The sequence below is a fragment of the Carex rostrata genome, chromosome 1 (assembly GCF_964058835.1).
Source record: "Carex rostrata chromosome 1, lpCarRost1.2, whole genome shotgun sequence".
NCBI classification, from domain to species: Eukaryota; Viridiplantae; Streptophyta; class Magnoliopsida; order Poales; family Cyperaceae; genus Carex; species Carex rostrata.
The window spans coordinates 13253258-13280397 of record NC_135918.1 but is presented as its reverse complement, the minus strand read 5'-3'; the positions used below and the strand labels follow the sequence as shown (position 1 = coordinate 13280397).

At 32.9% G+C, this 27140-nt stretch overlaps 1 protein-coding gene and 1 pseudogene across 2 annotated transcripts; one reads left to right on the top strand and one right to left on the bottom strand.

The window, feature by feature from the left end:
• Positions 1–41: 41 nt before the first annotated feature.
• SPY (Tetratricopeptide repeat (TPR)-like superfamily protein) lies at positions 42–10791 on the bottom strand. 2 transcript variants are annotated; one of them, XM_078308480.1, is made up of 18 exons: positions 10636–10791; positions 9633–10074; positions 8752–8913; positions 7955–8130; positions 7559–7634; positions 7315–7443; positions 6694–6813; positions 6529–6597; positions 6340–6421; positions 5621–5715; positions 5467–5531; positions 4876–5074; positions 3989–4183; positions 3236–3330; positions 2989–3124; positions 2349–2566; positions 1380–1507; positions 42–720 (listed from the first exon to the last, which is right to left on the bottom strand). In XM_078308480.1, exons 2-18 carry the CDS (start codon positions 10044–10046, stop codon positions 302–304), a joined length of 2778 nt encoding a protein of 925 aa, XP_078164606.1. In that variant the 5' UTR covers positions 10047–10074; positions 10636–10791; the 3' UTR covers positions 42–301. The 2 variants fall into 2 exon arrangements, with proteins under 2 accessions (XP_078164606.1, XP_078164614.1); XM_078308488.1 differs by lacking the exons at positions 9633–10074; positions 10636–10791 and adding an exon at positions 9087–9240.
• A 13052-nt stretch (positions 10792–23843) lies between these two features.
• Positions 23844–26277, top strand: LOC144561392 (G-type lectin S-receptor-like serine/threonine-protein kinase SD2-5; annotated as a pseudogene).
• Positions 26278–27140: the final 863 nt, after the last annotated feature.

Below are 27140 nucleotides of genomic sequence, written 5' to 3'. Positions count from 1 at the left end.
CGTAAAATTTAATAAGACAAACAAAGAAGATATTAACAACCAAAAAAACCTCAAAGGACTTGATTAATTTTCGAATTTTATGATCCTATTGATGAATTTACAAATCTTTCGTATCCTCTTTTTCTCAAACGGAGATGGCACGAGCTAACTACCAACCTTTCTAATTTCCTATCTAAACACAACACCCATCTAATAAAAACCCCAAATATCACCATCTCCAAAATTAGCAATCAATCAGGGATTAATTTATACTCCTGTTGTATATAATCAAATGACCCGTTGCTTTGTATCTCCAGGAATATCAACTCTTACTTTCCCCATTACCATTTTCATTGCATCTTGGAATTGAACTCGAATCTGAACCCGAACCCGAGCCATTTGAGTTGGCACCTAAATTCAAACTTGCTAAAATACCATTTCCAATGCCATTTGCATTTGCATCTTTCTCGAGCACTTTAACAGGTACAGGGAGGCTATTATCGGGTTTGAGCAACTCAACCCGGGTAAGGGAAGGAACATCGCCACAGCAATACCGGTGCCACATGTAACGATACGCTGATTCCAACCCACGAGTGAATTTCTCTCCATTGCACAAAGGAGATTTGCTCATCAGATCACGCAGAGACATGCGCAGTTCTTGTAGGGCCGACACATCAGAAGCTAGGTCAATTGCAATTTTGATGTATTCCTCCTCTGATTTGCCGACCAATCGACCAAGACCTGTATTCACAATTGTATGAGATTGAGGTTAAAAAATCATCTCTAGAACAACACTTGGCCTTTCCTATCACCAGTGTTTTAATATTCGGTCTATTCAGCCGAATAGGAAAATGATTATTCGGTCCAATATTCGGCCGAATATTTTTTTCCGCATATTATCTATTCGGCCGAATATTTCCGAATAGAGAATAAGAATCCGAATAAGAACCAAATATTTCCGAATAAGTTATAATTTCATTTATTTAAGTTTGAACTTATGTTTTATTTATGTTTATTTGTAGTTTTGTAATTTGTAATATGGGTTGTTAACTTGTTCTAACTTGTGTTATGTTTTATTTATGTTTATTTGTAATGTTTATCTATGTTTATTAGAGTTAATACATATGATTTTTCATTTGAAAATCCGAATATTCGGCCGCATACTGTATATGCGGTATGTATTCGGCGGCTTTCCGAATACCGAATAAGAACCGATTATTAAAACACTGTCTATCACAGAGAAAATGGTTACTGTTTTACTAAACCAATTTATAGATCAGTTAATAGTTACTCATCTCTCTTTTTTACCAAGCCTCTATTTATAGGAACCAAACAGGTTCTAGAAACTTTGGTTATTCTCCAAAACACCTGCTTCAATTAGAAAAGCTAAGAGATCATACCAATGTTAGAAAGGAGGCTAACACCGACATTATGGGCATGTACTGAACCAGCCATGGTAACACACGGGACCCCCATGTACAAAGATTCACATGTAGTTGTGGTCCCCGCATATGGAAACGTATCCAAGCTGCATCATCAATAAAAGGAACAACAAAAAAAAGGGAGAGGAAAAGGGTAATCAGATATTCAACATTGGCATGTCATAACTAAACTTAGAAATGAGAGAAACAAACATATACATGGACAACTCATTGTCTGTTCTTTCTTTTATTTTCTAACTTCTCGTAAACAGTATATAAATGAACAGTGCATTTCGTGAAATCTAACATTTTTCTTTTAAAGCTCACGTGCCCACCCCACCCCAAAAACCCAACACTCGCCACTGACCACTCTAAATGCATGGTCAGGTTCAGGTCAGTTTGAATTAACACGTCTATTCCTTCATCTAGTGCTGAAATCCGATAACTCTGTTTTTAAAGTCCAAACCATTCAACATGATCTCCACATGAAAATGTAAATGTAGATCAAATTTTATATTTTTTAGAATTTTTTTACTATTATTTTAGACAGATAGAAGCCTGATCTAAAAATTCTAGACCATTCGAAAGTAGTCATTTTCTATCAAAAAAAAAAATAGTAAAAATATTCTAAAAAAAAGTAAATTTTCACCTGCAAGCACATTATCATATGAAAATTATGTTCAACAGTTCAGAGCGGCTATTTGGACTTTGAAACGCAGTATGGACCATAACTTAAAATATAAGCAAGAACAATTAAAATAGATTCTAGTGTGATATCCATGAGAGATTACACAGGCAAGCAACCAAGAACAGACAAATTCCCTCGTGGATATTAGAAACTAGAACTGTCAGGTGTCAGCCATCAATCATCAAGTATTGAAAAATATAAAGGATGAAATTCTCAATGAATTCACCGCTTCCCTTCAAAAAAATAATAATAATAATAACCTGATATCCATGAGAGAATAGGCTTGCATGTGATCGTGATTGAGGAGTATAAGAGGCAACAAGTCAACACGCCAAGGTTCAAGCCCGAGCTGCTCAAGAGTAGTAAGAAATCTCTGCCTTACGCTGTCACAACAAAAAGGTTTGCACTTAACCACCAGCCGTGAGTTCGGCACTGCACACAATATCCGGGCCCACACTTTCAACACCTTTGGTGTTATCTGTTATTATACGATAAGAGGCAGAAAGACACAATAAGTTTATTTCAAGTTTTTGGTAAAATGACCAAAATGTCCCCAAACTGAGTGCACCTCTTTAGATGAGGTACCAGGTTCATGCGAGTCCATATCCTCTGAGATAACTGAAGATTTCAGTTTATCTTAAACTAGGACATATTTATTTCGGTGCCTATCCGGAATGCACAGGCAAGTATTATTGTTGTATTTTTTTGTACTTGCACTTGGAGAATTGATACTATAACGATGACTGGCTGCATAGCATGCTAAAGAATAATAATTTGAAACACAGCAATTCGTATAGGTACATTACATTCCTGATTAGTTTACAAGGATTAAGATTCAATTATACAGTACATTACTTTCCCAATTAGCTACCTTACAAGGAATTAGTTATCCATTTTTACCTTGGCTAAATTATTGAAGCTTCCAAAAGTGACAAAACCATTAGAGAGAGCAGGGGTGGGGCAGATAGGGCCCGCTTCTGGGGAAGGTGTATAGCATAGAAAGCACTCTGGCAACCGTACCAACTCCTCCACGTGCCTATTCAAAGTCACAAAATTTAAGTTTTCAATGTTAAAAATAGCTCAGAATGAACTTGGAATATAGAGTTTTGCAGAGAGCTGTTCGCAAAGCTGTAGATGTAAACTTTACTTTTGATTGGTGGTAACTGGATCTGCTAATGGATCTGAAATCCGATAGTCAATTGTAGGTAGACCTGTTGTATTAGGGTAACCAATCCAAGTCACCTGTAGACAGTAAAAAAAAAGAAAAGAATAGATGATAAGTGAATAGTGAGCAGGCCCATGCAACAAATAAACAACCCTTAACAGTAGGGGTGTTCATTGGGTCCGGTTTATATGGTTTTCAACTGAACTGAAAAATTTGGATTATTTCAATTTAAATGGATTGGTTCAGTTAAATTTTTTACTTCAGTTTTTTATATTTGGTTCGATTTAGATTTTTCATAACCGAAAAGACCAAACCGTCTGAACTCTATATGTTTCAAATCCATGCTTTATATATAATGTATGCAATATCAACAATTTATATTTTGGTTTAGATATTTCGTATGGAATGGATCAATGTATGTAATGTCAACAACTTGTATACATAATTCATATTTATTTCTATGATTATTAAATGCATTTGTGCATGTATTGAGTTTTGACCTTCTAAAATTTAATCTCCCTTATTTCAATTCGACCAAACAAACCGAAATTTACTTTGGTTATTTTGGTTCAGTTGTTATTCGGTTAACAAGTTTAATTCAGTTGGTTCGATTAAATTTTTGAAAACCGAATAAAATTTTGGTTTGATTATTTTAATTTGGTTTTAACCGAACCAACCCAATGAACACCTACTTAAAGAGTACAAAAAAAAAAGGAAATGGATTTGTATATGCACCTGTACAGGAGCAGGCCGACAAGCCATGGTGCCTAGTTTATTATTTGCTGTATGACCCGTCAATTCTACTAAAATGTCAACTTTATCCTGTCTAACCAGACTTGCTATCTTCTTTTCATCAATGCCGTATATGTCCCTCCAAGTACCTCCTTTCTTTAGCACCTTATCCTTGAACTTTAGGGTTTTTGCATCTGCCTAAATGAAGGAAAACCAATCCAAAAAGAAAAAATTTGAACAGAATAAAGAGACGTAATTTTTTTTCCCCTTTTTAGGAGAATTTCATTGAGCACATCTTGCTTCCAAATATTTTAAACAATAAAATATAGATGTGGCCCCCAACTAATGTTTGATTGCTCAGATTGTGCCTGAACTGTTGATTACAGTTGAGTAGAGAATAGTTAACAGTAAAACCGGCCCAGCAACACTATGTTTTTTTTTTCAACCCACAAGACCTCTATGCTCCACATGGACCCCTCATCGCCTTGAAAGAGAAAGATGCCGCAATTGAAATGATATCATGTACCCTTTTTGGCCTAACATCGCCTTGAAATGATATCAGAGGCTATTTTATGCAATGCCATATATGACGTATGCTTTTAGCAAAGGATGAGACAGGATCTGGGTTCAGGTGAGTCATGCAGTACCATTTTCAGACTTTTCTCTAATTATTCAATAGAGAAAGATGCAATTACTATTTTTCCATTTTTCAATGACCTTTTTCAAAAAAGAAATATAAATATCCAAGTATTCTCAGACCAAGATAAAATGCAATAAGAAAATTGTACTATTTTATGTCACTTTTTGTATTGACCAACTGTTGGGTTCAGGCCCAAATCAACCAATAATTATCACCTCTAATTCAAATCAGAATGTGAAAAGAACAGTACCTTAACAACAGCAGAGTAGACAATGACTTTATAATTGCTAGAGTCGTAGTATGAGAGAGGTGCCTCAATGAAGTAGGAGACTGAATGGGTAAAATAATCAGGGGAGACATAGCCAATGACCAATGGACGGTCTAGATCTTTAGGGTTCTCCCAGCTGTTGTACTGTGAGAATAGCTTCATGAATCGCCTTCCCCATTCCCTTCAATTGGTGCATTTTAATTAATAAAAAGGATGATAAAAATTAACATTATAATAGTTGAGATTTTTTTAAGGTGAAGGTCCTTGGGACCCTTTTCATGTTTTGTTGGGTTATATTATAGATTTTACAAATAACAAAATATCAAAAAAAATTCTATTACCACAAGAAAGTAGCAATATTCCCCTTTATATTACAAATTCCCACAAATATTAACCCCCCCCCCCCCCCCCCAATCCCTCAGTCTTTTCGTCTTTCAGAGCATATGGAGGGGTAATCAAGGAATTTTTCAAAGAAGGAACAAGAGGAACATAGCAGATATTTCCCAGATTTTATGTGAAATTTTCTCACTTCTAATGCTCAGATATGTCACACAAAAAAAAGTGTAACAATACCTGTGAGCCTCATAGAGTTTATCATCTACGCCTTCATCTGTATAGTTCAAAGCCAACAGTCGATTCTGTATCAAATTAATTTACAAGACCCTCAGTAAAAATAGTAACAAATGCATAAATGATGTATGTAACAAAAATATAGAGAGACCAGTACCTGACCAGCATTTCGAGAATCAGGATCAATTTGAAGGCACCTCTCATAAGCATCTATTGCTAAAGCTATGTTACCGGCATCTCTGTATAACACCCCTAATTGCCACAAATATTAAAAAGAAAATTGTTACAGAATGATTATGCAATAACTAAAATAATAGACTCAAATATATCTCATACATGGAAACATGAATATCCTGTACCCTCCACAGCCAACTGTATAGTATATGAAAAGTACCCTTCCTCTACCCTATAAATACAGTGATGGCTGATAATTTTATTAATTCTGACTCAGTTATTAACATATCCATAATGAGATTAGTTTGAAAATAGTTAAAAAGGAAAAATTAGTTGAGAATAATGAAATTGCATAAAAGCTTGTTATGATGTTTCATGAGACTTTGTCCCATAATAAGCATGTCACGTATGTCACGTCGGGACCAAATAATTATTTATGATAGTATAATATCCCTCAATTTGAACTAAAACATTTTTATCTTTTCTTATAAACAGAAGTTCTTCTCTCAAAAAAAAACTGGGGCTATTCCTTTCTGACTTATGAAGAGGGGAAGCTACTCTTCTATTTTACTCATAACATAAAGGAATAAATAAAACAAACAGCTAGCAACAAATCTTTATCAAGTCAGGAGAAAAAGAAACAAGCTTATAAATAGTATTTTAATTTAGAAAACAGCAAATTTCTATCATGGTAGCTCCTACCTAAGTTATTGTAGGCCTCAGCATAAGTTGGGTTTGCTGCAATAGCTTTCTCTATCATACTAGCTGCAGCATCCATCTTCCCCTACAGATAAAGTGGAATAAAAAAGCAATTACTTAATTAAAATAAGAAAGGTAAAATTCTATATTACTTAAAACAAACTAAAGAAAGGTTCAATTAGAGGAACAAACCTGAACAGTATAAACGACTCCAAGGTTGTTTAGAGATTGTGAGAAGCTCGGCTTAATAGATAAAGCCATCTGCAAAATAAATAAAAAATAAGAACTCATACCAGAAACATCAATAAAGTATGTCGCGATATTAACAAATATAAAGATTTTATAAAATAAACAGACCTGATAACACTCAACAGCTTTCTCCAAGTTGTCCCTATCTTTGTAAATTACACCTAAGTTGTTGCATGCCTCCGCACAACGAGGGTTGAAATGTAAAGCAAGCTCGTAAAATACAATTGCCTTCAGAAATAATAAAAACAAAGTTTAATTACTGAAAAAAGGGAATCAAGGATGCTACAGGAGACTTACCAAGATTCATAATTCATAAATTAGGATTCAACTGCCTGCGTTTTTTTGTGCCTCAATCATCCCTCAAATTTTTTTTAAGTTTATAAAATATAAACCTAAGACTCAAATAACAAAATAAAACATTTAGATATGATCTAAATAACTTTCTCTATGCACAAATTAGAGAAACATCCCAAATTATCCACATTGGTGAGTTCCCTAAAACACTTGCTGCCTAACAAAAAAAGAAGGTTTACATGATGTAATTTTTTTTTTCATGACTAGAGAAATTAATACATATTACATCGGATACTTCCCATTTTTTATGTGTTTAACTTGCAGTTATTAAACATTTAAAAGTAGAGACATAATGGAGGCACACAAAAATGAGGTACTTGAAATCTTTTCTTATAAATAATGCACAAATAAATCAGAGAGACAGTGAGGACTAACCATCTCAAATTTGAGCATTTCACCATAGGCTACACCGAGATTATACATAGCATCAGCATAGTGCCAGTTGTAGTACAACGCTTTCTTGTAATACATCACCCCTTGGTTTACATCTCCTTCGAGCTTAACCTTTTAACACATTTACAAAAAAGAAACACATTAGATGTATAGAATATATGTAGAACAAACAACAGACATCTAACCTTTGCTAACATTTATGCAAATAGTTAAATATTGAAGATACCTTTGTTCCCAAATCCGTAAGAGCAATAGCCATGTTGTTTTTAGCAATCTCAAAATTAGGAGAAATGGTCAAACACCTGATATACAATCAGAAAAGAAAAATAAATAAAATGATGTCATATCAAATTCTGCATGGTTCTACGAAACAACAAAAACATCCCTCCTTAAAACGAGTTTATTCGTTCCTTTATCTCCCTTCAATGTGAGAGAAGAAAAGACAGTTTGGCTCTTGCTTTTTATTAGAAAGGGGGAAAAAAGACGAGAAAATACATGCAGGAATATATCCAACTATACAAATAATGTCCTGTAAAACCTTTGATGTTTTCCCCAGGAGGTTGTGAAGGATATTTTGAGGTTTTACAAGGTGGAAACGAAATGTTTCAAGAGAAACTCTAACCTCTCATAGCAAGCAATGGCAGCCTCCAGTTCACCTCGATTTTTATAAATAACCCCCATATTACAATAGGCCTCAGCATATAAAGGTCTAGCCAAGGCAGCCTTTTCATAGCAACTAAGTGCCTGGTCATATTGCATCATCTCAGAATACACCACACCGAGATTATAGTATGCTGGCTGCATTGGAGAAATATATCTTTCAGAAATTTAAACATTGCAGTTATAAGGTCCAAATATCATGCAACCATTATGCTTATTACTGTGTTGGAATTATGTCCAAATAATACAAACTTAAATAAAAAAATCACCCCCAATATTTCTTCGAAGTATATCAAAGCTAGAATGATGGTATGATATCTGTAGATTTCTGTTGTTGAACCCCCCCCCCCCCCTCCCTACTGAAGAAACTATTTTGCTAATCAAAACAACTGTATGTGTCACAAGAGTTCTCTTAACATGTGCTCTAATTGTGTTACTATTTGCAACTTGGCTCAAAGTTGAAGTTTCATCCAGGAGAACCAAAAACAATGTACTTCTGATCAGCATAGTGCCAGTATGATGACAGTATAGATGTACTGGAGTGTACATTAAACCTTTATGGGGACCATCCCAGAAATCTCCCACTATTTTGCACAAAAAACAACTGGCTGTCTCTACAAAGAAGAGAGAAAATGATCTAGACCAAAATACAGCACACTTTCATGCTAAAATTAATATTACAGGAAACCTACACCTTTGTGAGTACAAGTATGCATTCAGGTCAGTAAAATATCACAATTTAAAGCATAAACAACTTACAGCGTAATTGCCATCTATATTAAGAGCATCGTGATATTTTTGAATTCCTTCCTCAGTGTTCCCAGCCAGTTTCAGGCTGGTACCTAGATCCGTCAGAACAATAGCAAGACACTCTGCAGCTGGCTTGTAAGTCGGATCTGCCTTGAGTGCCTTCTGGTACAGCTGCATCAATTTTCGCACCATGCAAAACAAAACAACATGGTACCAGTGTAAAAAGTTTGTCTGCACAGTTTTAAAATGGTAGAGTAGGTTGGGCTTAAATGATTCAATTCATGATAGAACAGGTGTACAATTTGAGACAAGAACACGCATGCACATACACAAAAGAAAGCTACCTTATCCAATAACATCTGCAAATACTGATACCAACATTGACCGGTATGATGTCAAAACTGAAACTGCTCTCCTTGCCACCACCAACTTCTACACTAGTAGTCTACTACAATCGCGCCTCACATTCTTATCTCCGTTTCAGTCCAAACAGTCAATCCGAACTGCTCAAAATGATCTCCATATTAAATTGTGCTTGGAGACCAAATTTTATATTTTTGGAAATTTTTAACTATTTTTTTAGATAGGTACAGAATCACTGTTTTTTAATGTTCCAAAATCTTCGGAAAAAACAGTGATTTTGTACCCATCTAAAAAAATAGTTAAAAATTTCCAAATAAATATAAATTTTGATCTCCAAGCACATTTTATTATGGAGATCATGTGGAGCAGTTCATATCAACTGTTTGGACTATGAAAATGAAGCTAAATATGTGAGGCACAATTGAGGCATGAAAGAGTTGAGGCATTTGAACCCTACTCTACAAGCAAAAACATAACAAAGAGAAACACATACACACTACTAAAACAAAGGGAAGAGGTGGTGTTACCTCAGCAGCCTCAACAAGGTGGCCATCATCCTTATAAATGACCCCGCAATGAGTGAGAGCACAAGCATTAAGTGGGTCCCTTCTGACCGCCTCAGAGAAGCTCTCGAACGCCTGCATCATCATTCCCTGCATCTGCAAGCATATGCCACGGCCGATCAACGCCTCCACATTGCCCCCATCCCGCTCAATGACTCCGTTATACAGCCCCAGTGCATCTGCAAACTTGTTCCTCGACCGTAAAATGTTTGCATATGAGAGCGCATCCTTCGGCTCCGGCCGCTTCCCGGCTTCTTCTTCCCCGTTTGCAACTTGGGGTGCGATTTGGGGAGACGAAGAAGGCATTTCGGGGCCCGGAGACATGTCTTGTATTTCTTCTGAGTGCTTGTTTGAGGTGGTGGTGTCAGACCAAGCCATTCAGGGCACATCAAACTGTTTCCTGCTTCTGAAAAGAAGAGGAGTACAAGTGAATATTTTGAAGTGTGATGACATTTAATTGCTTGTATTGATGAGGATCCCTACTCTCTTTTTTTCTTGTACTGATAAATACCAGTATGTACTGATAAATCTAACAACAATGTGAAATGTGATGATAAATCTAATTCTCGCTTTCTGTTAAATACTCATTGTATAGCAGTGCGTGCTTTAGAGATTACGGAGACTTGTATTAGGTTTTCAATTTGCTGGCAAATAGAGGTTCAAATTTAAAAAAAAAAAAAATCTTCAACAGAAATAAACTTCAATCCACAAAATAATCAAAAAGCGACTGCTGAAAAGGTAAAAGAAGGATGCGTGCCTTTTCAAACAACGAAGTAAAAGATTATAAACTAAAGCAAAATATATTTTCGCTCTTTTTTCACAAAATTGAACGAAAAAGAAAAGGCGCCAGTTGGAAATCGCACCTAGCGGCTCTCACTTGCGAGCGATGAGAAAAGTAAGGCTAGAAAAAGGATCTAATTAGTAACGCTATATTTGTACTTAGAATAAAACGGGAGACTAAACTCACAGTGTATAAGAGGATATGTAAGCTGTGGCCGAGGTGCCATGGCGGCGAGCGCCGAGAGAAAGAAAAATGGCGTCAAGGGTTTTGAGAGCTCAGAGAGAGCGCTTTTTCTCCCCTCTCTCTCTCTCTCGCTCTTTTCTGCTTTTTGGGGTTTTCTTTTCGCCTTTTTCCTCTCTCTCCCCCCCTCCGAATTTATATGAACTGAGGTAACAGATAATTTATGTTTAGATCTAGACCGTCAAATCCGTTTGTACACGAATATTAAAGAAACCCGGATCTAATCGGACAGTTCGTATATAAAATAAAAGTTTGAGTTACTTCAGAAGATCTGGATCTCTCTCCCTCGCCCGAATTCAAATCCTAAGGTAACAGAATATTTCTGTTTAGATCAAAACCGTCCGATCAGAATTTGGGAGAATCCTGTCAGAGGTTGAATGGACAAGATCTCTTTAATATCGTGCGAATTCTGATCGAACGGTTCGGATCTAAACAGATGTGTTATGTTACCTTAGGTGAGATGCATTCCCCGCCCCCCTCTCTCGAGTCTCGCCTCTCAGCTTTATTATTAATTTATTATTACTAGAGACCGTGTTATATTTGCAATTGCGTACCTTTTGGTTGATTAATTTTAAACCTACTCCTTAGCTCAAAATAACTTGGGTTTTTTCCTTCTTCTGACAGAATTTTTTATTTTAAGAAAAGTAATAAATGTTTCTTTAAAAAGTAAAAACTGAATGAAAAAAAAAAATCGACCACATGGAAAAAATTGTATCAGTTATAAAATGTATTGATTGGCATTTTGGTTTATACAGTTACTAAAGTTTGAACTAATTATGACCCAAAATAATGGAATGAAAATTAAGAATATAACAAAAAAAATTCTAACAAGGGATAATATATATATGGTTAACTTAATTAATTATATATTATAACGATTGCATCATGAACAATTTGTTTTGTTTGTGCTAAATTTCTTCATCATCTAAGTTGATTTAATTTAAATTGATGTTTTATAATCATTGGTATATAATAATTACATTATATTTATCTATTTTATGGAGAGTATTGTTTTATAAAAAACCTGAAACATGATTAGGTAATATATATAGATATCATTTAAATTTAATAGTACTTAATTAATGTGGTTTTACATATAAGTCCATTTAATTTTTAATGGATTCGTCAACGCGGAAAAGTCGGGTTTGACTCTGCACCTGTATATTGACCACCAAATTTATTCAATGGTCATGACAATCAATTAAACTGTTACAATAAAAAATTTATAAAATATATATATATATATATATATATATATATATATATATATTTTACGTGTAGTTTAGATGGGTTGCGAATTAAATTTGATGAAAATTTGTAAACATTTTGTTATTTGTATAACACAAACTTTAAAATTTATCGGATAGACTTCAAATGACGAATCCAAAGCCGTTCAAAGTTCAAACTGATTTGCTATATAAATGGTACGTTTACGTGCAAAAATTATAATTTTTTGGATCTATTTAATATCAAATAAAGTAGTCAAATATAATATTTTTTTAAATTAACTTTAATGCATTCATTTTTCAATATTTTTTACCGCTTAATTTGATACTAAAATAATTTAAAAAATTAGTTACAAATATGTACTAGAAATCCAATTTCATTTTCAAGTGTCAACAGAGAATATTATGAGCTTACTTTGCATCTATCGTATTCAATGACATTGATGTCATACTAGCTGAATTTCTGATTAAGTTATGATAAAAACTAATTATTATTTTTTTCGAAACGCTTGATTTATAAAAAGATTGGCTTTGAAATTATATAAATTTTCATATATAATTTATCTAAACTACAGGGAAGATATGTGATGTTGGTTTAATAATTATTTGATTACTCATCATTTTTCAAATAAGTTTGTTGTTAAATTTTGACACGTCACGACTAGTTCTAATTAAATAACTATATACAATATATAAAAATAAAGGTGTGATAATAGAGACATTTGTTGTTGATGTAGACAGCATTTTTTGGTCAATGCAAACACGCTTTTGTATACATCAACTATGCCTTGTTGTCAATGTGAACAGTGGTGTTAGTTTTTCAATTTTTTGAAAGAGAAAAAAATGCAAAGAAATAATTTGATTAGTAAATGTGCTATTCACAAGTTTCATAACTCCATTTAAAAGTTATTCCAACTCAATCTACTCATATTATTATTATTATTATTATTATTATTATTATTATTATTATTATGATGATGGTGGTGGTGATGATGATGATGATGCATAATAGACCCAAAATTTGGAACTTGAATCGTCAAGTAATTCAAATTTTGAATTTGAATTCGGATTGTCCAATCAAAATTCACATAAATATTAAAGGGGCCTCATAAATTTAAATCTAGACCAAATTGATCCACATTATAATTAAATGATCGGAATTGAAATTCAAAATTTGTGTTTAACTCATCAAAAGAACGGAAAATAACATAAGAGTTAATCAATTTTAAAGTAAGAAGAAAAAATATATATAAAAAAATATTGGATGTATGATCATTGACTAAGCACAAATAAAACTACAATACATGATTTATAAAATTTATTAGCACACACTATCAAAAAAAAAAAATCAATGTGAAAATAAATATTCACTGAAATAAATTGAAATAAACGGTAATAAACAAACGATTAAACTGTAAAACGGCAGATTAATCGTTTTTATCTACAAACAAGTTTCCGTTAAGTATATTCGTAATAATTTGACCGTCGTTAACGATTAATCAACTGTTTAATCGACTGTTAAGACTATTTTTTACAACACTGATTCAACCCTTTTTCCCATCCTTCTCCCTGTTTTCATGAAATGAATATCATCTCAAAATAGCTTACGGAATGAAATTACTTCCAGCGGAGCATATTTTTATTTTTTTTGAACCAGATAGATCTGGCACATCCTGTCACGGTTCAGATGCATGTTACAAGTGTTTCCATGCGAAGAGAGAGACCAACAAGGAGGCCTTGCAAATCTGACACAATTGCATGCATGCATGATCTCCAGTATAATGTTTTCACATACCCTAGTTTACTATCTTAATATAGAGAGTATGGCTAATATAACATCAGTGTCATTTAAGTCTATATAACATCAATTTTAAAATCTATCAAATTGAGTTCAAATGACGAATCCAAACCGTTCAGATCAATTTACTTTATGAGTGATGTGTTTACATGCAAATTTTTTTATATTTTCGAGTTATTTTAGTATCAAATCAAGCGGCAAAAAAATTAAAAAATGAACGTATTAAATTAACTTAAAAACTCACACATTTGACCGCTTGACTTGATATCAAATAAACTCAAAAACTTATAAATTTTACATGTAAACGCACAACTAATGAAGTATATCGGTTTGAACGGTTTAAATTCACTATTTGAACTCGATTTGATAGATTTAATGACACTTATATTATATTAGCCATACTCCTTAATGTAGTCGCTATTAAATTTGTTCTGGACAATGATGTTCAGTCGGTATCATTTGATTGCATAAGATTCATGTAGACAACTTTAAGAATCACACGTATGAACTATGCACAAAGTTTGACTTGAATCGAACGGTTCCGACTAGACATTGGGTTGAATTTGATCCGATACCTATCGGACTACCACGCATTTTCACATTGGATCTGAACTCCTTTTCAATAGGGAAATCAACTCAGATTTGATATTGATTGCTCTTATTGGATCCGAACTTGCTGCTCTTTCAGGGCCTGCACAGGCTATTTACTGTGTACATGGGAGAAAAAAATTCATTCAGACTTCGCGAAAATCAGTCCACGCGTACAGTATTTCGGCCATTAAAATTTTTTCATTCATGTTCCCTTTAGACGGCCGAACAGGCCCTTAGAATCCACACATTTCAAATCTGAACCGTTGAAAGCATTTGAACGGTAGTCATATTCTGGTTTTATGTATATAAGCATTGTGTTAAAAAAAATAACACATATAAAAATCATTTATATATAAACGAATATTTGTAAACTGATAGATATACATAATAACAAATTAAACCTTAAAAATATCATGATTTATTCCAATCTTGGAGTACAAATAATATCTTACAAATTATCTTCTAATATGAATCATGATTTGTTAGTATTAAATATTTAAAATGTATTAGAAAGTGAAGACTCATGGAAACATTTGAATTATGAGCTTCTCTTCGATTATGAATTTATCATATTTTGTAATTACAACTTAAACGCTCTCTTCTGTCAATTATTAATACCATTAGAATTAATTTCTGATATTCGTTCCGAGAAATGGTCTAGTGGCAAAGGCAACGCTTTTCATGTGAGAGATTGCTTGATCAAAATCCGAATAGAAATTTTTTTTGTGGATATTAAATAATTCGATTGCTTGACTTCCAACTTTTACTTGAACAAAAAAAATATATGAGAAATTAAAAAAATGATTAAAAAGATATGTCACACACCCTTTTCGAAAAGTTTCTAGATCATCCAAAACAATATTTTTGTATCTATTGAAAAAACTAGTATTTTTTTTTTCTTGAAATGTAATAAACAAATAGAACGTAACATAAAAATATATAGAAATGGAAAGTTTAATGAATGATAACATAATAAACAATTTTTTGTTTATTAAAGGGTCATGTACATCCAACCTACATGTTTTACATTAGGCATGTTCGGTTGCACAGTGGGAATGAAAATAGGAATAAGAATAAGAATAGGAAATTTTTGAATTGAAATTTAGTACTGTTTACGTGAGAAAAAAAAATTCAGTCTGAGTGAATTTTATTTTTCCCACGTGAACAATATTTTGTGGGGAGCAGCCGAACATGCCCTTATTCTTTTTAGAGTTGAACGAACCTGTATATCTCTGTGGATAAATATAACTCAATTTCACTTCACTAAGTTTACGATTCTGCATAATAAACAAATTAATTATGTGTACTAGATTGTTTTTTTTTTTTGATGAAATTGTATACTAGATTAAGTATACATATTGACAAACATCATGATGAATAAAATTCAAATAATTTTTAGCGTATAATTAAATTTGATTATAATTGAAACAGTTGATTCGATGATGAAAAAATTATTGATAATTTTAGAGTATCAATTTAATCATTAATAGCCGACAAACAAATAAATAAGGTACACAGTTTATAATGCAAATTTAACTTTTTTTTAGAAAAAAAAATACAATGAGAGACATGAATTATCAATCCAACAAAGCAAATCCAATAATGAGATAGTATGCATGATTGTCGGCTGAGAGACCAAAGAGTGTGCTTTTTGTCAACAAACCTTACCAAAAAATATGTTTTGAGGGGGAGAAACAAAATACTGAAATAGTCAAATATTTCATCCTTTAAAAGGAAAGTAAAAAAAAAATCGTAGAAGAGAAAGAGAGAAAAGCAAAAATAGTGTTCACATTCACAAATTATCACAATTCCGATAGTTGTCGGGTTCGGGTCCGGATCCGGATCCAGGATCTCCTAAAGTAACTCAATTTTTGAGTTTAGATACGGACCGTTCAATTTGAATCCGGGGCAATCTGGTTTGAGGTAAGCGCACGAGAGTTCTTTATTCTGACGGTCTAGATCTAAATTTAAAAAAATAGGTTACTTTAGAAGATCCGAACTCGTACTTATCGACGTGTATTGTGAATTTATATATTTAGTTTAAAAGTTAAAACAACTGATATAAATCGCTAAACATGATTGCTGTAAGAAGATAATTTTGTTTTATAAAACTTCTTATTAATTTTTTAAATAGGTAAAAAATTATTTAATCTGAAAAATTTGGACCATAGAAAAATAGTGTTTTTTGTGTAGCTTAAATATAGTAAAAAAAAATCTAAAAAAAAATGAAAAGTTTGGTTTCCAAGTACTTTTTCATATGAAGATCATGTTTAATTGTCCAGATCGAAGAGATATAAGTCCATAAAACAAGTCTATCCGCAATACACATATTACTATAGCATCACTTTCAAACAACTCCAATATATTGTTTTGAATAAATTTCTTTTAAAGAGAGATGTAGAATTTCAAATTTTAAGAATTTTCATCTGAATTTTTGAACACAGTTTTTTATACGAAAAGTATTATCTTTATCACTTAACAAAAGATTGATTCACTGAATCATATTTTTCTTTTTCAAATTATTTCTTCTGAATAGTACTATTTTAATTTGCCAAATAGATTATAGTTAAATTAATAAAGGAGCATTGTTGTTTCTGACATTGCATTATGGTTGCCTTAAATTGGCCATGCGTGAGTTGTTGCCAATTAAATGTGTCAGCAACAAAAATAATGAAGTATCACTTAAAGTGCTTCGCTCACTACAGTTTCCCAGTCTGCCTCTGCTGTTATTAATTTGTGATCTTTTTAGAAACAAAAAAAAAAAGGAAGTTGAAGACTTGTAGTGGAGCACTATAGGAATTTTTTAACAAATAATAATTATATTTAATAAAAAAAGGTTGAATGTTTTCTTCTTCTTACAAATTTAACAAGCACCGGATAAAAATCTTCGGTACACGGTCACTTTCTTTTTGTTTTCACATAACATGTGTTATAGGAAATCCGTAAAAAGAGGTGACCAAGACAATTTTGAACTTTTAATTAAATGATAAGATAGAAAGAAGAAATGAATTTTATTATTTCTCTGTTTTTTGTACCATTACAGAAGTGTTTGCTATTGCTTATATAGCAAGGGAAAACAACGACAGCTCATGCAAATATACAAAAGTTAATATTGCAGATTCTGAAGATAATATTATAACTCATAGAATCTGTTGTAGATAGTAAGTATCAATCCGTTGGATTGTCATTTAGTGAAGCTTGATCTTCTGTGGTATAGCTGTGGTGCATTAGTGTTGCAATAACCCCCTCAACAAAATATTTGACTCGACCACCCTTTTTTTTCTTTTCTTATTTCTTAGGTTTAATATATAAAGGAGAGTTCAAATGCCTCCATTTTTTGTGCCTCCGTCATGCCTCTATTCTTAAAAACTTTAATAACTCAAAATTTAAATCTTAAAATTCAAAATAAAACCGTTGGATATGAACTATATCATTTTATCTATGCACATGTAAAAAATTATTGCATTTCAACTTTGTTTTGATTGTCATCTTGAGCTTGTAAAAATGTATACAAATATGGATAATTTCTAGACGTTGATTTTTCAACTTATTAATTCATATAAAAGCAAAATCAAAATGTGATAATTTTTTATGGGCACAGAGAGAAAATAACATATATTATATCTAACGATTTTATTTTGACGTTTAAGTTTTAAACTTTGAGTTATTTAAGTTTTTAAAAATGGAGGCATGATGGATGCACAAAAATGGAGGCATTTGAACCCTCCTATATATATATATATATATATATATATATATATATATAGGGATGGACTACGCTACTCCATGGAGTAAAATGAGTTGGTACTCCACACCGCCATATTTTTATTTTGAAAATCCAAACGACCGATCCAAACCGTTAGATGTGATCTCCATATTGAAATGTGCTTGGAGACCAAATTTTACATTTTTTGGAATTGTTTTACTATTTATTAACAATTTTTGAAAATTGCTGATCCAATGGTCCAGAAAATTTTACTGTTTTACTGTTCACAGCAAAACAGAAATTTAAAAAAATGCTTAATAAATAGTAAAAAAATTCAAAAAAAAATGTAAAATTTGGTCTCCAAGCACATTTCAATATGGAGATCACATATAACGGTTCAGATCGATCGTTTAGATTTTCAAAATGAAAATACAGTGTGAAGTACAAACGCATTTTACTCCATGGAGTAGCGTAGCCCATCCATATATATATATATATATATATAGAGAGAGAGAGAGAGATTGACTAATATGCTTTCGGTAGCATATGGGCCGAAGTGCTACCGGTCCAAATTTAAAATTTTAAAATCCAAAAAGTTGATCTGAACCGTTCATCTTGTTCTCCATATTAATATGTGTTTGGAGACCAACTTTTATATTTTTCTGAATTTTTTTACTATTTATTAAGCCACATTGAAAACTGCTGATCCAACGATAGCACTGTTTTGTTAAGTCACCGTTGGATCAACGATTTTCAAAGTGACTTAATATATAGTAAAAAAATTCAGAAAAATATAAAATTTGGTCTCCAAGCACATATTAATATGGAAAACAAGATGAATGGTTCAAATTGACCTTTTGAATTTTGAAATTTGAAATTTGGACCGGTAGCACTTCGGCCGAAGTGCTACCGAAAGCATATTAGTCAATCTCTCTCTCTCTCTCTCTCTATATATATATATATATATATAGAGGAGGGTTCAAATGCACCCAAATTTTCAAATCATTTTTCTCCATTTTCAAAGTCCGAATAGTCAATCCGAACAGTTGGATGTGATATATATATTAAGATGTGCATAGAGACCAAATTTTACATTTTTTGGAATTTTTTTACTATTTATTAAGCCACTTTGAAAATCGCTGATTTTATATTTTCTGGACCATTGGATCAGCGATTTTCAAAGGGGCTTAATAAATAGTAAAAAAATTTCAAAAAATATAAAATTTGGTCTCCAAGCACATCTTAATATATAGATCGCATCTAATGGTTCGGATTGACTATTCGGACTTTGAAAACAGAGAAAAATGATAGGGTGCATTTGGGTGCATTTGAACCCTCCTCATATATATATATTTTACATTTTTTGGATTTTTTTTTGCTATTTCTTTAGATTTATTGAAAATCGTTGTTTTCAGCAAATCTGGATCATAAAAAAACAGCGATTTTCAATAAATCTAAAGAAATAGTAAAAAAATTCCAAAAAATGTAAAATTTGGTCCCCAAACACATATTAATATGGAGAACAAGATGAACGGTTCGGATCGACCGTTAGGATTTTGAAAAGTCAAAATCCAAGGCGTTGCATGGAGGGGCTCTATGCTACGCGTAGCATAGAGGGCCTCCGTGCAACAGCTCAATATTCGACTTTTCAAAATCCTAACGGTCGATCCGAACCGTTCATCTTGTTCTCCATATTAATATGTGTTTGGGGACCAAATTTTACATTTTTTGGAATTTTTTTACTATTTCTTTAGATTTATTGAAAATCGCTGTTTTCAGCAAATCTGAACCATAAAAAACAGTAATTTTCAATAAATCTAAAAAACTTCGGTACAAAAGAGATTGCATGTTTTTTTTTCTTACAAATTTAACAAGTACCGGATCAAAATCTTCGGTACACGTTCTTTTTGTTTTCATAGAACATATACTATAAAAAATCCGAAAAAATAGGTGACCGGGACTTGTTTCATATAGAAACCAAGCTTCTAAATAGCGTTTATAGCGGTGTAGCGGGGAGACAAAAAAAAAGCTTTAGCGAATAGCGGAGCTATAGCGAAAGCTATTATAAATAGCGTTTTTTTATTTCAAAAATTATATTTTATATTTCTACTAATAGTAAAAAGAGTGATGCTTCTCTGGATATAAGGGCCTATCTGTAAAATGAATATATTTTTATTTTCAAAGTTCAAACAGCCGATCCGAACCGTTCATCTTGTTCTCCATATTAATATATCTTTGGAGACCAAATTTTACATTTTTCTGAATTTATTTACTATTTATTAAGATGGGTATAAAAAATATCAAATTCAGACCATTGAATTTTGTACCCATCTTAATAAATAGTAAACAAAATCAGAAAAATGTAAAATTTGGTCTCCAAGCACATATTAATATGGAGAACAAGATGAACGGTTCGGATCGACTGTTTGAACTTTAAAAATAAAATATGTTCATTTTACAAATAGGTCCTTATATCCATAGAAGGCTTTGCCTAGTAAAAATGTCTCATCAAGAAAAAAAATATCAAATTAATTAAGAAGTTCTAATATTATTCATATTAAACCAATACAAAGTTCAAATTGTCATTCAAAATATCCCTAATTCAAAAACTATCGATATATTTTATATTCAAAATATACCACTACCATATATTAATGCATGATACAAAATTTAATTGATATAGCGGTATAGCCCGCACATGTTCCATTGTATTGATATAACTTAATAAAGTAAAAAAAAAAAACCAATCTAGATATTAAGGCCCATTAAAATTGCAAAATCATGTTTTCAGAAAAAAAAAAAATTGCAAAATCATAACCCATGTAGCATAGCGGACCGCTATTGCCGCTATTGCCGCTACGCGCTATAGCGGACCGCTATTACCGCTATAACGGTCGTAGCTTGATTAGCGCAGTTTTAGCCCGTAGCTTAGCTTTCTGGGTCCAAAACCGCTATAGCTAGCTATTTAGAAGCTTGATAGAAACCAATGTTCATTACAAAATTACAATGAGTTAATAACCTCATTGCACCAGATAAAACCCATTTACAGACTGACAAAAGTATTAGCTATACTAATGCAGTTTAGTAAGGATCATATTACAAAACACAGATATGACTAGCTTATAAAGTTTCAACAATCCTAAGAAAGCATAGAATCAGAAGATGCTGAAGATGCAGAAGTGCAGTCTATGTAAGATTCATCAGAGGATGGAGATGCAATTTCTAGATTGGATTGATTGTCAAAATCAGACTCCGTTCTGGTTATTAGATAGTCTGAGAGGTCCACCTCTCCTGACCCAGGTTCTTCTATGCTGTATTTTGAGAATTACTCTCGTCTTGTGTATCTAAAATCGGCAAAAGGGTCAGACTACCCTCCTTATTCAAGTTATAAACATCCATTGACAAAATTAAGATCAAATGATATATTTTTAACTTTTTACCTGATAATATTCAACCTATGCTCTAGAAGTACTGCTATAGATCTCTTTACGAGCTTTCCGAATTAAGATTACATACTCAAACTAAAGTTTCCTACCAAAAGTTATATATGGTCGTTGAAGTTTGAATTTTTATTTAAATTTTTGGTTGGATAACTTCATAGTGAAAATTAATTTATATTGATTAGTTACAAATATTAATCATTTGATAATTAATTAACTGTTACAAATTAATAATATTAATTACAAATTAATCAAATAATTAAAATATATATCAAATAATTCATCATATAACAAACAATTATAATTTTTTTTATTTTTTATTTTTTAAATAGTGGGGAAACTCACCAGTTTTCATTGAAACTAATAAAGATTAGTTATAATAAACTTCAAATTTGAAGAATGCAATAGCATACAAGATCCACATTATAAAATTTATTTATAAAAAGCACATTTAGGTGTACTGAATTAAATTTTTGATATATACATAACTGAAAATTTAATTCGGTATAGGAGGTATCAAATCCCCCATAGTGTACCAAAAGTTTAATTCGGTAAACAATTACCAGAAACCAGTTGCAAAACAAGTTCGTAATCATAAAGAGAGTGTTCGGAAGAATTAGTTAAGAACTATGTTGTATGAATACGAGTATGGATATCAAATCGGATACAATATTGATATGGTAATACGGTAATTTGTAGAAATCCCGGATACGATACGTCTATTATATATATTATTTTAGGGAACGACTAACAGTACCCTATCTGTTCCCCGCGCTAAAAGACAAGAAAAAAGTACAACGGAGAACAACTAATTAACGCACACGTGCTAATTGCCACCAAAGAGCAAGGTTAACGTGATTTTATTAATAGTCAAAACATATAGTATTCATACTTACAAATTTGTAATATTCATACTTATTATCTATAATAGTCGAAAGTGGAGGGGACCATTAATCTTGGGAACCAGTAACGACTAGGGGGACCGCTGGCGTCTTGTGACAGCCTGAATTGGGGACCGCAACCGTCTGAAAGCGACATTTACCAAGATTGGGGACCACTACAGCGAATCTATATAGTATTCATATCTAAAACAATGAAGTATTCATACTGACGATTACGAAGTATTCATACATTTCGAAATAATTTATACAATTCAAAATTCAAAGTCAGATTCATCTCTCTCACCCCACCTCTTCCAAGAAGTATTCATATCTAACATGAAATATGCATATCTAACAAATGAAGTATTCATATCTAAATAATAAAATATTTATATGTTCTATTTTGACAACCTTCGCTAGGCTAGCATGGACCTCCTCCAATGGTGCACCACGCTCTTCCAACCGAATCTTGACGGTGCACCACTCTGTCCTCGCCGGATCTCGACGGTGCACCCGGGTTAATTAATGCTAATCATTAATAACTACTTTTGTTAGTTATGACAAGTTGGCCTGGAGGGACTGTTAGAGGACTACTTCTAGAGGGACAATATCTTTATTCATCATTTTATTATATATTTTATATATTGTATTTAGATAATCACAACTTAAAACAAATTTATACACCAAGAATATAAGCTGAACTTAAGTATCAATTAAATTGCAGATTTGTTAGAGTATATTACATGTGATTAACTAGTACAGTAGATATAAATTTTGATACTCAATTCGAATCACGTGGACAGAAGAAAAAAAAGTTAATTGTCCGCCAATTTGTGACAGGTATCAAAATTTGAGGATGTAATCAGCAAATAAGTCCTTAAAATAATAGCCTTTCTGCAAAATTGCATCCACAAGTTAAAAAATAAACTAGAGGAAAATTAGTCATGAAGACAGGCGGTCGGTATTAAGCAAATAATGATATACAATAAATTGAAAATTTTATACTTCAGTATTTACATCGTCAATGTTTTGAATTTTTTTGAAATAAAATTGTCAATGGATAAGAAAGAGAATTGGAGAAGACAATGGAAATCCCAATTTGCTTTAAGTTTTTACACGCAACTCACTTCCGCTCCTCCTCAAAATTTTCAGTTTTGGAGCAAGTAATTGACATTGGTCAGATGTTTTCCTTTCCTTCTTAATTTGTTCTTTAATGAAGACGTTATGGAGCACAAACTTAGTATCCAAACAAGAATATATATTTGTTTGGATTAGATAATAGTGGAAGGGCAATTTCCTTTCAATTCATAATCAGTTAATCATATGATTAATGAACCCTTTGACGGTCCAAAAGGCATTAGACCTATTCCTTGTTCTTGATTAATTATGAGCTGTCATAGATTTCATTCTAAATGGTTTTGTCAACGCACCATCTTATATGATTTTGTAAGGGATAACAGCTAGCTTGCATTGTCTATTGCTATATGATTATACCCCTACAGGAGCAAACCAATGCTACCTCAAATTGCTTTGACTTCTTGCCTTGCCTTCATTGCACTTCTCCTGTGCTTCTCTTTCTCTGTTAATCCACAACCTTACGACTATTCCAATGCAATTGCTCTGACATCATCGACCAAATCACAATTATGTCTCCCACACAACAGGGATACCTCAAATGGTGCAATTGTGCGTGCCCTCCTCCTCCGGCTAAACTCTGAAGGTTCTAGTGGCCTATCGTACTGCTTCCCTCGTAAGAATTGTTTTCTATCCATATACATTATATATGCAAATAGCGGTGGAGGTATAATGAACCGCTCCCCTAAACAAGTCATCTGGTCAACTAATCGAGCCCAACCTGTCAGTGAAAATGCCACATTTGAACTGACATCTCAAGATGGTCTAACCCTCTGTGACAGTGATGGTAGTATGGTTTGGATTGTTGATGTGGCCAATCGATCTGTGGTCAGAATGAATATTACTGGGTTTGATAAGCTGGTGCTTGTTGATAAAAGTATTTTTATAATCTGGCAATTTATTGACCACTCAATTGATTCTCTAGTAATGAGTCAAATGCTGGCAAGAGGCATGAGGATTTTTGCATGTTTTTCCAGCACCGATTTGGCCGAAAGCCGGCTTTATCTTAGCCTCCTTGCAGATGGTTTGTTCGGATTTGTCGATTCGAATTCCCCGCAGATCATATACTATCCCAACTCACATATCTCATCTCCAAATAAAATAGCGGACAAATCTGCTTTCATCAAATCCATGAATGCCAGCCTAACTATGCTTTCCACGTTATCAAATCCTAGTGAGAACAAAACTTTATTTTATTTACCGCCTCAATCAACACAGTACACGAGATTAAATTCTGATGAAAACTCAGGATTTTATTATATTAACGGAATGTATTGGACTTGGGTGCATGATGAATTCAATAGATATCTGAATTATAAGTATGATTATCCAACTATCTGTGGGAAATATGGAATTTGCAATAATGAACAATGCACAGGAAATTACTCTGTGCGGCTGGTTGATAACCGGCGAGCAGCGCTTAGCTGCTCTGCAGTTAATCCTATAACATGTCGAGATGCATATTGGAACCTTTCGTCAGAACTTTACTATGTATACTATTCATATAGTGACCTTGTTGCATTTAGCACGATTGACAAGGAGAGTTGCAAAAAGGCATGTCTTAGGAATTGCAGTTGTAAAGCTGCTCCGTTTCAGTCATCTAATGAAAACTCATTAAATGGCAAGTGTTTAACACTTACAGATGTCTTTCCTCGTAAGAATCATCGACATGAGGAGTATAAGAATATTGTCCTTTACTTGGATAGTAGTCTAGGCCTCATGTTTGTAGCAGGCTTCATGTTTGCAGCTCTGCTCTTTATTCTCATCTTAGATAGAATTTACCGAGTGTGTTTGAGAAAACATGAAGAACCACAAGATGAGGATTCCATTGAACAATTACCAGGGATGCCAATCATATTCACATTCGAAGAACTACAAGCGGCTACTGAAAACTTTGTTAGAAAGCTCGGAGAAGGTGGATTCGATACTGTGTTTGAAGAAAGGTGGAGTGATGAGAGATTAGCAGTAAAACGTTTGGATAACGTCAGACATGGAAAGGAGGATTTCTTGGCGGAAGTTGAGGCTACAGGCAGTATCAATCACATCAATGTGGTGAGGCGGATCGGTTTTTGTGCTGACAGGTTGAATAGGTTTTTAGTTTACGAGTACATGTGTAATGGATCGTTGGATAAATGGATTTGTTGCAGAGATGTGAGAGTTCCTTTGAATTGGTCGATCCGGTTCAAAATTATAACCGACATAGCCAAGGGTTTATGTTATCTGCATGAGGAATGCAAGCAAAGAATTGTGCATTTCGATATCAAGCCGAAAAATATTCTATTAGATTAAAACTTTAATGCTAAAGTTTCTAACTTTGGGTTATCCAAGCTGATCAATCGGGACATGAGCGAGGTAATGACTCAAATGCAGGGCACTCCCGGATATATGGCACCTGAATGTCTAACAACAATGGTCACTGAGAAGGTTGATGTTTACAGTTTTGGTATGATTGTAATGGAGATTTTATCTGGAAGAAGAAATATCGATAATTCTCAGACCGAAGAGAATCACCATTTGATTAAATTGTTACAAGATAAATCTAAGAGCAATGAATTATCAGATTTGATTGACAAAAATCTCGGTGATGTCGAATTATACAAAAATGAACTTGTGAATGTAATGAAGCTTGCAATGTGATAGTACCAGAAGGCCTTTAATGTTAATGGTAATTAAGATTTTAGATGGAGCAATGAAGGTAGAAACATCATTGGATTATAATTTTGTTTCTTCAATTTCAATTTTATTGAATTTATCTGGCCTAGTGGATCAGTCAGCTCCCCTTCCCGCTTCAATGTTGTCGGACCCTCGATGAAATTCAGTGATCCTTTATTCTTATCATGCCGACTCTGAGCTGAAAGAGTACTTGGAGCAATCTTTGTAGTGCATTAATTAGAAGTGTGTTTCAGTATTATTTAGTCAGAAGAGTGGCGGAGACTTTTACCTAGCCTCACCCAATTTTTTTTTTTTTTTTTTCAAAATATTCTTCTTTTGTCATGTTATTTTTGGAAAAAGTAACAAAAGTATGCTTTTATTTAAATAACAAAACTAATATACGATTATATCATACAATGAAATTTTGTCCCATCCTATTTTTATTTCTGGCTTCGCCCCTAATCAGAAGATTATTAAAAGTCCATCTGCAGGCCAAGTCCTTTAATAAATTGATTTTATTTTATTTTTATCCTTGAAAGCCCTCTTTATAAAATAAAGTTACAGGAAATTTACTTATCTAGCCTTTCAATCGCAATTTTCTTGTTCTGCCCTTACTTCTATGTCAAAACATAATTTACATTGCATTAAATTTGATTTTATTTTTAATCCTATTTTTACCATTTAAATTATTTTTACACCTTAAACAGGATCTTAGCCTTTTTACTTGGTGATTTATTGACACTTGATGAGTTATATATAGTAAATGTGAATATGAATACAACATTCCCAAATTGATTTTTTTTTCTATGGAGAAATAAGAATAAAATATTAAAATTAAATCTGTGCTGTCTGGAGAGAGTATCCCCTCAAGGTTTAATCCTAACCAAACAATCTTTTTTCGGGCATGCCTCAGATGCACAGGTCTATGAAATTCATGCCAGATTAAAATAAACAATCCAAATCTCATTGTACAGGTTAGGTCAGGTACCTGACTGGGTTCGAATTCCTAAAAAATCGGTGACA

What these genes read in the sequence shown, in the direction of transcription:
- SPY (XM_078308480.1), bottom strand. Translation starts at nt 10,046, where the DNA reads ATGGCTTGGTCTGACACCACCACCTCAAACAAGCACTCAGAAGAAATA. An exon ending in ATATAGATGGCAATTACGCT is followed by an intron (nt 8,131 to 8,751) that starts GTAAGTTGTTTA and finishes TCTCCAATGCAG; the next exon opens with CCAGCATACTATAATCTCGG. An exon ending in TGAGGCCTACAATAACTTAG is followed by an intron (nt 5,716 to 6,339) that starts GTAGGAGCTACC and finishes TGTGGCAATTAG; the next exon opens with GGGTGTTATACAGAGATGCC.